The sequence below is a fragment of the Mustela erminea genome, chromosome 2 (genome assembly GCF_009829155.1).
Source record: "Mustela erminea isolate mMusErm1 chromosome 2, mMusErm1.Pri, whole genome shotgun sequence".
Classification (NCBI taxonomy): domain Eukaryota; kingdom Metazoa; phylum Chordata; class Mammalia; order Carnivora; family Mustelidae; genus Mustela; species Mustela erminea.
In genome coordinates, this window is record NC_045615.1 from 65,305,666 (window position 1) to 65,317,222 (window position 11,557).

General features: G+C 44.6%; 1 protein-coding gene across 8 annotated transcripts in view; it reads right to left on the bottom strand.

The window, feature by feature from the left end:
- Window positions 1–8,427, bottom strand: part of LEF1 (lymphoid enhancer binding factor 1) — a 120,039-nt gene extending 111,612 nt beyond the window's left edge. For 2 of the 8 annotated variants that reach the window (XR_004283240.1, XM_032333095.1), the window contains exons 1-3: window positions 8,039–8,425; window positions 5,458–5,524; window positions 3,942–4,075 (exon numbers count right to left, since the gene is read on the bottom strand). Coding sequence is in view for 7 of the 8 variants with exons in the window: in XM_032333095.1 (XP_032188986.1) it covers window positions 3,942–4,075; window positions 5,458–5,524; window positions 8,039–8,254 (417 nt within the window). In the remaining variant the exon portion in view is untranslated. Of the gene's footprint in view, window positions 1–3,941; window positions 4,076–5,457; window positions 5,525–6,696; window positions 6,894–8,038 lie in introns of those variants that run through there. The other 6 variants (XM_032333098.1, XM_032333099.1, XM_032333101.1 and 3 more) reach the window with 5 other exon arrangements.
- Window positions 8,428–11,557: the final 3,130 nt, after the last annotated feature.

Genomic DNA, 11,557 nt, shown 5'->3' on the forward strand with positions numbered 1-11,557 from the left:
ACAGGGACTGCCATAAATAAGACTCACAGAAAGAAAGGCTTGGGAGTATGCTTTTAATAAATTCTCTGGGGTTCTTGCTCTGAAATATTTAACAAGCTTCGGCATCTTTTTACTCTCTATGAAAACTACCAACTCAAGCCAAGGTTCACTGTGCTTTAGGAACTGACACCAAATGTGTTAGGATTATAGGTGCTTTCTTCTTAGGCCTGCTTTATCTGAACTAAGAATTCTTATTTAAAATTCTGTGAGACACTCAAAAGATTTCTAGCATAAACACACCTCTAAGAATTCCAGTTCTGAAGGATGTAATTAGCCAAATAAAATTTCCCTTCAAAAGGAAAAAAAGCTGGATTGGCAAAGGTGTTTCGGTTCTCTTGAGTAGATAATACTGTACTTAGGTTACAGATAAAAGCTGTACAATCATACCTAAGTCAGTGTCTGTCTAAAGCAGAGCGAAAGCATATAGAATCGTTAAAGTGAGCTACCAACAGAAACATTTCTGTGCAAGCCAACTGGCCCTAGCTGCACATAGCTGAATTTATATACAGTTACATACAAATGGAAGATTCTTTGTGAGGAAGGGGGCGGTGAGGCCCCACCCCCACCCCCAGATGTTTTTCTAGTTCTAACACCTGCAGGCAGCAGATGCAGTAAACAAGCAGTTGTTTGTAATGCAAATTTAAGTAACAGGGATTTCTCCGGGCTGCTCCCACCTTAAGCTCAAACACAAATGGTCACACCGCTCCTGACACCCTAAAGGAAAACTTATCACTGAGGATGTCAGTTACACAAACACTAAGTACTCCCAAGGACAGAGTTAAAGAGCAAGAAGGCACAAGCATGGTTAGTAAGGGTGAATAAGAGAGGATGCCTTCCGGTTAAAGTGTTGGATCTCAGACACATTAAAAACAGCTGTTGGGTATTAAAAACCAAAAACTGCCACTCACTTCGGTTGGACCATTAAAAAGAAAAATGGACATAACCTTGTGGTTAAAAACTGAAAAGCTTCCGTAATTGTGCAAATGCAGAATATCACAAGAAAATGTGCCTAAAATAAATATGTCCTAAAATGTAACAGAATAAACCAAAGCAGCAGATAACACGGTAAGGTAAATGCTTCCTGACCACACCCCTTTCCTCCACTCTACACCCACCAGCATTTATTCTGGCCACAAATCTTTCCTAAACAATGAATGATTGTTCAATTCACCAACCTCAAAATTTTAATATATATACTAACAATAAATACCTTCTATCAGAATTTCAAAATGGTTAGTATTGGGGGAGGGAGGAGGTGGCTGGAGAGACCTAAAGCAGAAAATGCTGATTTAAAAAAGAGATGCTTAATTTTCAAGATGCTTAGAGATAATATATGAATACCGGTAGATTTTTATTACATTGACTTTTAATAAATTATTGCTTTGAAAGGAGAAGTGGCTGAACTAAGGAATAAGTTATTAAGTATTAACTGTGTTTATAACTGAAAAGTGTTTAAGATTGTTTTAGGGGTGGGCGCCTGGGTGGCTCAGTTGGTTAATCAATGGCCTTCCGCTCAGGTCATGATCCCAGAGTCCCGAATGGGGCTCCCAGCTCCATGGGAAGTTTGCTTCTCCCTCTGACCTTCTCCCCTCTCAGGCTCTCTCTCACCCTCTCTCCCTCAAATAAATAAATAAATAAATAAATAAAAATCTTGGGGGAAAAATAAAAAGATCGTTTCAGGGGTTATTTTCTATTGTTACCAAGTCAGAGACTATAATTTAGATTTGTCAGAAATATTATTTGTTGTTCTCAAAAGTCTTTCAACAGAAATCTTCAATTATTCCTTACCTAAAACATATTTTCCTCCTCACCACTAAGAAAAACAACAACAACAACAACAAAATAGCGCAACTATAAAAGTATCTGATATGTTCGCATATTTAGTTCAACAAATATAAAAATCTACAAATTTTAAAACTCAGAAGCATTTATTTGGGGGTGGTCCCTAAATATTAAACTGTATTTGCTTTGATTATTTAATTACTTTTTAGGCAGGAGATTCATATGCACCACACAGATATCTCTATCATTAAATATCTGAAAAGCCTTTTAAAATAAAATGTGAAAATGGTATTTCCTATAACAACCGTGGTAAGATCTCCAAGATCACCATTTTAACTACTATATGAAAATTAGAACTATCTCACTCCCTACTTGAAAGTTCAAATATCATTTTGAAATTTATGGAAAAATAATTACAGGAACTTCTAAATCATAGTGCTCACACAAAGTGGTTGTATTTCACGTGCCTATCATTCTAACTGAAGACTACAAATAATCATGCAAATACTCTTGTTCATAATTGAGTCCTCTCCGCTACTTTGGTGAATCTTTTAGATCCCAGATTCTGTTCACTGAGGTATTAACACAGTACTTTCCCCAGATGTTTGTGACCTTTTTTTTTTTTTTTCCCACTTAGCGTAAGCACTGGGCTAATAAGGCAAAGACCATAGGTTCCATTTTCACAACCCTGGATTTGTCTCCCTAAGGGGTCAGCCAGACTGAAACCCTAATCCCCAAGACCCTGCAGACATACATGTTCTACACTGGAGGTTAGGTGGTAGAGGGAGAAAAAGGCTGAAACAGGGTTAAATATATTGATGGATCAGTGAAAATCCGTCACTACCACAGGAGGGATGACTGTCAGAGAGAAGAACTTTATCACCAGTACATTTCACATTCACATACTATATAAGTTACCCTTTAGATGTCTTCCTACTATATAAATGATATTTCCATTTCCCAACGAAAGAGAAATATCATCAAATAATATATCTGAAATTCTTCACAGTGCTAAACATTTGAATGATGCAGTTATGTTGCCACCGCTTTTTTAGAACTTTAAAAGTTAACTGAGCCATGAAATAAAAAGAACAATTTTCATTAGGGTTATCTTCAAGAGATATTTTCTCAACATTTGACAATGAAGTTAAAAACAACTCATCCCCACCTCCCCTCAACTGATTTTTTTAATCTTTTTTTTTTAAGATTTTATTTATTTATTTGACAGACAGAGATCACAAGTAGGCAAAGAGGCAGGCAGAGGGTGAGAGAGGGGGGGAAGCAGGCTCCCTGCTGAGCAGAGAGCCTGATGGGGACTCCATCCCAGGACGCTGAGATCATAACCTGAGCCCAAGGCAGACGCTTAACCCACTGAGCCACCCAGGTGCCCGCCTTCAACTGATTTTTTAATAAGATTTATTTATTTGTGAGAGAAAGAGACAGAGAAAGAGAGAAAGCAGGGGGAGGGACAGAGGGAAAGGGAGAGAGAGAGTCCCAGGCAGATTCCGTGCTAAGCCTAGAGCCCTGACTTGGGGCTCCATCTCAGACCTTGAGATCATGACCTGCACTGAAACCAACACTCAGTCTCTTAACTGACTGAGCCACCCAGGCGCTGTCCGCCCCCCCAAGCAACTGATTTTCAAAAAACATCATGTAATACAATAAAACAAGACAGAGTCTTAAAAGCTGAAGTAACATTCTAAATTCAGGCCCAGATGAGGTCAAGTAGTTCTGATTCTAGATAACTTGTGAGCAGGGAAAGCTATATAGTACTTAGGTAACTGAAAAATTAAATCAATTTTTTCCTCTCATCAGCATCAACAGCACAATACTCCTAAGAGCATAAATTTGTTGATTTAACTTCACTTGATTTCATGATAACTGGCAATCTGTTATTTATTTATATTAACCAATAAGCCAAAAGCTAAGTCCCAAGTGTAAGACATCAAAGGTAGCACTCTTTTAAGGCAGCCATTCCTCACAGCAGGTCTTGTTTAGTAATGACTGGTCACATATAATGAAACTATTTCCGATGTGTTTTAAAAAACAACTATTTGGTGAAAATACAAATTTAACTTGCATTTCTGAAAATAATTTGCCAGCATCAGTGTGTTACTCACTGTTCTTGCGATGGGTGGAGAAAGAGATCCATTTGACATGTATGGGTCATTATTCATATTTGGCATCATTATGTACCCGGAATAACTTGAGTAGGAGGGTCCCTTATTGTAGAGGCCTCCATCTGGATGCTTTCCTGGGAGAATCCAAATAACAATCAATGATGCATTGAGTTCCTTTTTATATCACCGTATTTTTCATCTGAAAATCTAATCAGACCTTACATAAAAGATTTGTTTACAAAATACTGTAACTGAATTATTATGCTCTATTTTAGATTGACAGTATTTATTCTCTTAAATGGCTTAGCAGAGAAACACATGTTTTAAAAACATGTGGTTCAATTTACTTCCACTACTGACTAGTGTTTTTACAAAAATAAGTGTTATTCATCTAACTTAATTTGTTCTAAAACTAACAGACTGGACCAAGAAATACAGACACATGAAAGAACACACACAAACTTAAAGCCGTATTATAAACATATTAGGCCATCTAGCTATACACACACACGTAAGTACTTACACACCTGAAGTTATGCTCCACCTTATCAGCAAACTCAAAAATTCTACGTGTGCTTCTAGACTTTACTGAGGAAAAGTGTTGTATCTAGTATATATGGGCAACTACCCAAATTCATGAAGGATTAACTCCAGGAGACTTAATTTTATATACTACACCATTCTGCCAAAGAAATCTGTGTGTTTAATATGTACCTCTCTTCTCTTTAATCTGTATAACTACTTTGTAGCTCAGAAGGAAATCTGATATTATAGTTCCCTTCCCTTCTTCTCCTGGCTGACATACTGTACAAATCAACACTTCATTCTAGTCAAGCCAATTATAAGTGAAGAGAACAAAAATGCAGACTATTTGACAAGAAAACCCTACAGATTATTTATTTTAAAGTCACAGAGAGTTCTAGTTCAATCTAAAAAAAATATGCAATTTTTAAAGTTTTGAGCAAGAATTAGGTATGGGGACTGTCTGTCATTTTCCATGTGCAAAATTCCTATTTTAAGAATAAAGTTTTATATTTTTACAAATTAGATTTACTGAGTCATATTTAGTCTGTGCATTCCCTCCCTGCCTTCTCACTACAATAAGAAACAGCAATTTAACAAATGAAAATCCACTTGAAACTATTCTGTTGGAAAATAAATTGGTGTAGACTGTCATTCTGCAACAACGCAGAAAATAAATACTAAAGGTCTAAGCAAACATGAACTTGGGTTAAAATAAGGAAAAGAGGAAAACTTATTATAGACATTTCCTCTTCCACATAAAATCTGGAAGCCAACTAAAATCCAAAGACGATTTTTAAATCATGTAAATATACATGAGAAATAGGCAGTAAGTTTCCTAGGTCTTCTTTCCCATTTTGTTAAAATAGGGGGCACACTCTTATCACATCTGGTCCCCATTTTTTGAACTCAAATAAAAACCACAAATATACCTATAGTCACAAATTGCACATATTAAGTGACAATCTTGGGAGAAGTTGAATTAGTGTCTTACCGTCATCAGGGTGTTCTCTGGCCTTGTCGTGGTAGGACTCCTGAGAGGTTTGCGCTTGTCTGGCCACCTAACAGCAAGAATCCCCATCCCCAAAAGAAAGAAAATCAACTTTGAGTTTGTGACTAAGTGTATGTCTGCTGGTGGAGGACCGGCTGCAACTCAATTTACCTATTTTATCAATCTAAGAGGGGTAGGCTAGGGTTGAGAACCTGGAAATCTTTTGCTTTTTCAACACATATTTTGATTATGTGTTTTTATGATTATTATGTACCCAGGACTAGGAAGCATAAAGGATAATAATAACAAAACCAGTAACAATACAGTGAATTTGAGAAAGATCCACATGCTGCTCTGAGTACTGGTTGCTACAATGTATCAAGGCTACTTCTGTACCTAGTATGATAGGAGTTTGATTTAATGAGGTTCATCATTTTGCTAGCTTCTTTAAACCACTGTTCATGGTCAATCAGAGCTGATTAAAGTCGGGAAGAAATATCACTTTGCAGCCATAAAGACATTTTAAATAAAAAACTAGGCACTCACATTTAGGGGTCTCAAGGCAACTGTCCCAAACCAGTCCCAGCAGGAGACCCCCTCTTTATAACCTACCATGGCTGGCTGAGCCCAAGGTAACAAAAAAAAAAAAAAAAAAAGAACTATTTTGTGGTTAAAGGGAGGAAAATTTGAGAGTTGGGTTATAAACATCTAAAAGGTAGCCCAGCTAATATCAGTTCTGGTAACCACCATCTACCCAGATTCAATCACGTGCAAATCAGTGGTATTACCCATTCACTGTCTTCCCTGGTCTGCCCCATGCCCACTTACACCTCGGCAAAGATTCACAAAGCCCTAATCCCTCGGTTCTATGCTTCAAGCTGCAGGACCCTTCTTCCAGAGCAAAAACGGAAAATGTGAAGTGGGTGACAAATTTATTTATGGACTAAGGAAGGACAAGCAAAATGAGCAGAAAGAACAAGAGACTGCTCTGCAAATTTAAGAGTTTGGCCCCTAAGTAAGTGTTTTGGATGTTACTCGGTTCCTTGGACATATGTCCTCCAGGTAACCTCCTCCCCCCAAATACATATTCACAAACCTTTCAAGTGAGTGTGGGTGCACCCTTGCCCCCCCAATCCTGGCCCCCTTCAAATTGGCAGGTTGGGATGAAAGATTCGGGGATAACAAACAGCCGTGTGTATCTCCTTAGAACCCAGGCCCCCAGCCTTCCAAATGCGTACTCACCCCGGCCATTGGTATAAAGAAGGTAACTCTGAGGTGTTCTTAAACATGTTGTTTAAAACCCAAAATGACCCCGCCCCCAAAACCGCACGCTTTCTTTTTGGGGGCAGAAGGATGCCATTTAAGGGAAAAGGGTATACCCTCCAAGTTTCTTTGGAGGGAAAAAGCGTTGGTGAAATCGTTTGAATGTCAGGACTTTTCTACCGGATTTCCTCCAAAGCGCTTCCCAGTTGCTAAACGAGGGTGGCCAGTGGAGTGTCGGGTATCAGGGTCCATCCGCCCACCCCACCCCCATCCCTCCCTTTCTGAAACTCTCCACCGCCTGAAATAGCCGTTCCGCGCGGTCCTGCTTGCGGCTTTCTCTAGCAGGCTTGCACGTGTCTCTATTTACTCTGCTTGGGTTACCTGCGCTATCGCCCGCAGCGGGCCAGGAGATCAGATAAAGTGCTTTCCACCCTCCCCTGAGTGGGTGCCCTGGCTTCCGCCACATCTCGACTCTGACTCGCCTTTCTTCTACAAAGATTTAAGGCCTGATCCGGGCCCACACTTACCCCAAATATAAGCGCTTTTTTACTTTGCCGGGTTTGGAGAAAGCTAGAGTTGCTGGCGGTACCGGGAGCTCCCCCCTACCACCACGCCCGGGGGGAAGGGTGGCTCGGCTCTGGGAGCCCACGGCTCCCAGAAGCCGGTCAGGGCGCTGAGACCCCCGCAGCCGCAGAGACTCAGGCGCGCGCCCCCAGGGCCAGCCGGCTCCGCGCGATCCCCGCTCCGCGGCGGTTGAGACCGCCCCGCCTGTCCCCGGCCCACGCCCGCCTCCCCTTCCTCTCAGCCAGCGGCTCTGCTCATCTCCACCTAAGCCTCTGGTGGTTTAACGCACTTTTGCAGAGACATCTACCGCGAGAGATAGCGGGTGCACTTTGTTTTCCGTTCCACGGAAGAACTTCTCAGTGTTGTTCAGACATCCTGGCTTTAATGCGTCGCACCCTCTCAACCCCACTAAAAAGTCCGCAGGCGAAACGTTATGGGTTAAGGGCAGCTTCTCCGACCCACAAACAATTTAGTCATCGAACCTCAGAACTGATCCACTCGGAATAACCTTCCCTGCACACTCCACCTCCCATCGACACCAACACACGCGCCAGGACACACACACACGCACACGCAGGCACACACAGGAAGAATGTTGACCAGGGGCCCATCCAACCCTCCCACCCCACCCCCACCCCAGCAAACGAGGGACGTCCTCGGGACCCGTCAGTCGAGGCTCTCCGGAGCCTTCCCTCCTTCTCTGCTCTTCCCCGGGACCCGCCACGCCTCTCGGACCTCCGGGCAGCGGCCCGCTCACCTCGTGTCCGTTGCTGGCCGGGATGATTTCAGACTCGTTAACCAAGGAGGACTTGATGTCGGCTAAGTCGCCTTCCTCTTCGGGGTGACTGATTTCTGCGAAGATTTTCTCCTTCTGAGGATCGCCCTCATCTTTGAAGGGGATCATCTCGTCGGTAGCGCAGAGTTCCGGGTCTCCCCCGCCGCCGCCGCCGCCGGCCCCGGAGAGTTGGGGCATCCCGACCACTCTATAATCTCCGCTCCGCTGGAGGAGCACCCGAGGCGACAGCAGGAAAGACAGGGGGTCAACGACAGAGGGAGGAGGAAAAGGAGAACTGGAAGGATGCGTGAGGGAGAAGAGCAGGCGGAAACCGGGCCGGCGGCCCGCGGCCCGAGCAGCTGCGGCGGTGCCCGAGCCCCGGCAGCCGCCCGCGCCTTCCCGCTCCGCGGAGATCGGCGGCGGCGCCCGCCCTCGAGGCCGAAGGGCACCGGGCTGCTAAGGCCGCCGCAGCCGGCGCCTCTGGGGGCGTCTGAGCGGCGTGGCGCGCGCTAGGCTAGGCTGCCCTGGCGGCCACCCCACGCCCCCAGCGTCTCCAGGGTCTGCGCACGGAGGACGCCGGTTCCGTAGGAGGCAAGACTCTCCCAAGTGCAGAGGAGGGTCCGTCCGCGCGTCTCTACGCAAACCTCTCCACCCTAGCTTGCCCGGTGGCCGATTTGGGAGTTTGTTTTCCGAGAAAGGAAGCAAGCTGGGCAAAAAGGCTCCGTTTGCCCCAGCAGAGAAGGTGCAAGGAGAATCAGAAAATAACGAAATGTCCACTTCCTGGAGGGTTAAAAAAAAAAAAAAATTTAAAGAGCCACCCGGGTCGAGATGTCCGTTTTAGAGCTTCTCATTTCCTTCCCTTCCGCTTCAGTTTTCCTTCTCCAGGCGCATTTCATCTGCTGGAGGAGGAGGAGGAGAAGGTGGGGGAGGAGGAGGAGGGAAGAGAAAGAGAAGTTTGCCAAGAATAAAGTTTGTGCCGGCGAGCGCTGGGAATCGGCAGTGGAGGGTACGGCAGGGTGTCGGGGAGTCACAGCTGGGGCCTCCGACCCAAATGCTTCTGCGGGGAGCTCGAGCCGACACACACACACAGCCCGACCCCTCTTTGTTCCCGGCTCGAGTTTCTCAGCCTGGCGCTCTGGCTCGCCGCTCTCCACGCCTTCGCCGGGCCGCTCTGTCAAAGCAAAGAGCTGCACCCTTCGGGTTCGCCTGGCCGAAGGGAAGGAGGGGGAGTGCCCCGAGCTTGCCCGCGTTGGAGGCTCCGGCGCGTCCCGGCTCCTCGGACCGTGAGTGCTCAGCCCAGGTCCCTCCTCCGCACCCTGCCCCGCAGGTGAGCGGCTGCGCCTCCCCACCGCTTCTCCTCCTCCCGCGCCTCGCTGGCGCTGAAAAGCTACCCACTTGCGTCGCTTCTCCTCCCCCTCCCCTCCCCCGCCTCCAGCTCTCCTTGGCCGCCCGCTGCGGGGTGGGGGGGGGGCGCGGGGAGAAGGAGGTGGTGATTGAGGACTTTTTTTCTTTTCCCAGAGCCTGCAGGACGGGTCCTAGTGGGGTGTGTGTGTGTGTGTGTGTGCGCGCGCGAGAGAGAGAGAGAGAGAGAGAGAGAGAGAGCGCGCGCATAGAGGAAAGAATCAAGCAACTCGCTGAGAGAAGGAAGAGCCCGCCGCTTCCTGTAACCCACGGAGAAGCACCCTTTGCCCGTGTGAAATTGACAAGAAACTCTGCGGGAATGGTTTAACTTCATCACCTAAGTATCTCTTCTCTTGTACCCCCCACACCTTCTTCTGCCAGTCTCTACCCCCCCCCCACTTCCCGCCTCCCTCTCTCTCCCTCCCTCCCTTCCTTTGGCAGGGCAAAGAAGATGAAAGAGAAGCCGCCGCAGCTGTGATCGACACCACATTGATAGATGCTCTGACAGAGCGGATGAGGCGGGAATTGGGGACAGAGAGAAGGAAAAGGGGAAAATATAACAGATTGCTTAACTAAGAAAACGTAAATAAGGAAGAGAGTTGTGGCTTTCCTAAATATAATATCAAAGGACAAGGGAGCATATGCTAGCAAAAATTAAATCTCCAGTCTTACTGAAAAAAATAGGACAAAGAAGACAAAACTGAAGACTGGATCTTAATTACTGCCTTTTAAAACGATCTCTTTCTGTACCTCCTCACGAAGGGATGTATAAAAAGTTGCTCTAGATCTCTCGTGGATTTTAGGAGATATACACCACAATGTATGGGAACCTCATGGAGAATGAAAACTCAACCTAAGGAGGGAGAGAGAGAAGAAGGCAAAAGGACCCAGGAGAGGGATGCCAGTAGAGGGAGGGAGGACCAAGCAGTGTCTGGCACCTCAGACTACGCACTCAAAGGGACCCTTGAAGATGCAAATCTGAATCCAACCTCAAAAATTCGTCAGCCTCTACCATCTCTTTGATGCATTTTGTACACGGACAGGACTTTTAAGGAGATGCTTTGTGAAAGTTACAGTATAAGCGAAGCTGAAGTTTGAAAACACATTACATTTTGTTCCTTGGCTCTCAAACCCCCTCAGTTAAAAATCCAGGCAAAATTATTATACCTAATACACTAGCCATCTGTAACACCTCAGAACAGTAAACAAGAGGCAGGAAAAATGTGTCTCCATCTACCTTAAATTGAAAAATAAGAACTCTGCTGAATCAGACTTTAACTCTATTTTATAGGAATAGTTATGCAAAGATCCCTCTTTTCCTAAGGAAAACATTGCACGCTGCTGGATATTACATAAGTTAACAGTGCTCCCAATGAGCACTTAACACTTGGGCTAGGAATGGGAAATTCACTAAAAAGCAATATTAAAAACTATCAGTTGGTCACATACAGCATGGTCAGTTGTCACACATAGTCTATTTGAGAGATTGAAGCAAAATTAAGGATCTGGTGATGGAAGCCAGGAAGAGTAAAACATTAAATACACTTTAAATAGACAAAGGTAAAGCCTTAGAGAAGAAAAACAAAAAGAATATTCTGCTACAATGTGTCTGTAAGACAATACTAAAAAGATTGGAAAGAAACCAATTTTTATTGGTGGCAGTAGTCAACTTCCCTTGAAGTTATGTACCAATGTGAATGTAAAGTACTAGTGATGTGAACATGTAGCTATGTAAGACATTAAGACCCTCTGTTCTAAGAAGGAAAAAAAAAAGGGAAAGTAAAGCCAAAAGACCTCCCATAAATGTGCCAATTTGGCTGATAGGAAAAGAACTGGGAAATGCAGTTTCACCAAAGTAACCAGAGTGGAGGTTCCTTTTCATCAAAATGTTGAGGAGGGGGAAGGATGGGGGACAGGAGACACAGAATTGCCAGCGAATATTTTCTGGAAGCCAAAAAGAGATTAAATGACAGCTCCTACATCGCCCTGTTGAAGTGTAACAACTAATTCGAATCCCATTTTCTCCTTCATGTTAATTATCTGGACTCCCAGAGTCTTTTGGAACTCAGCTCCAGGTGTCCTGGAGATTAGGAGCTCGAC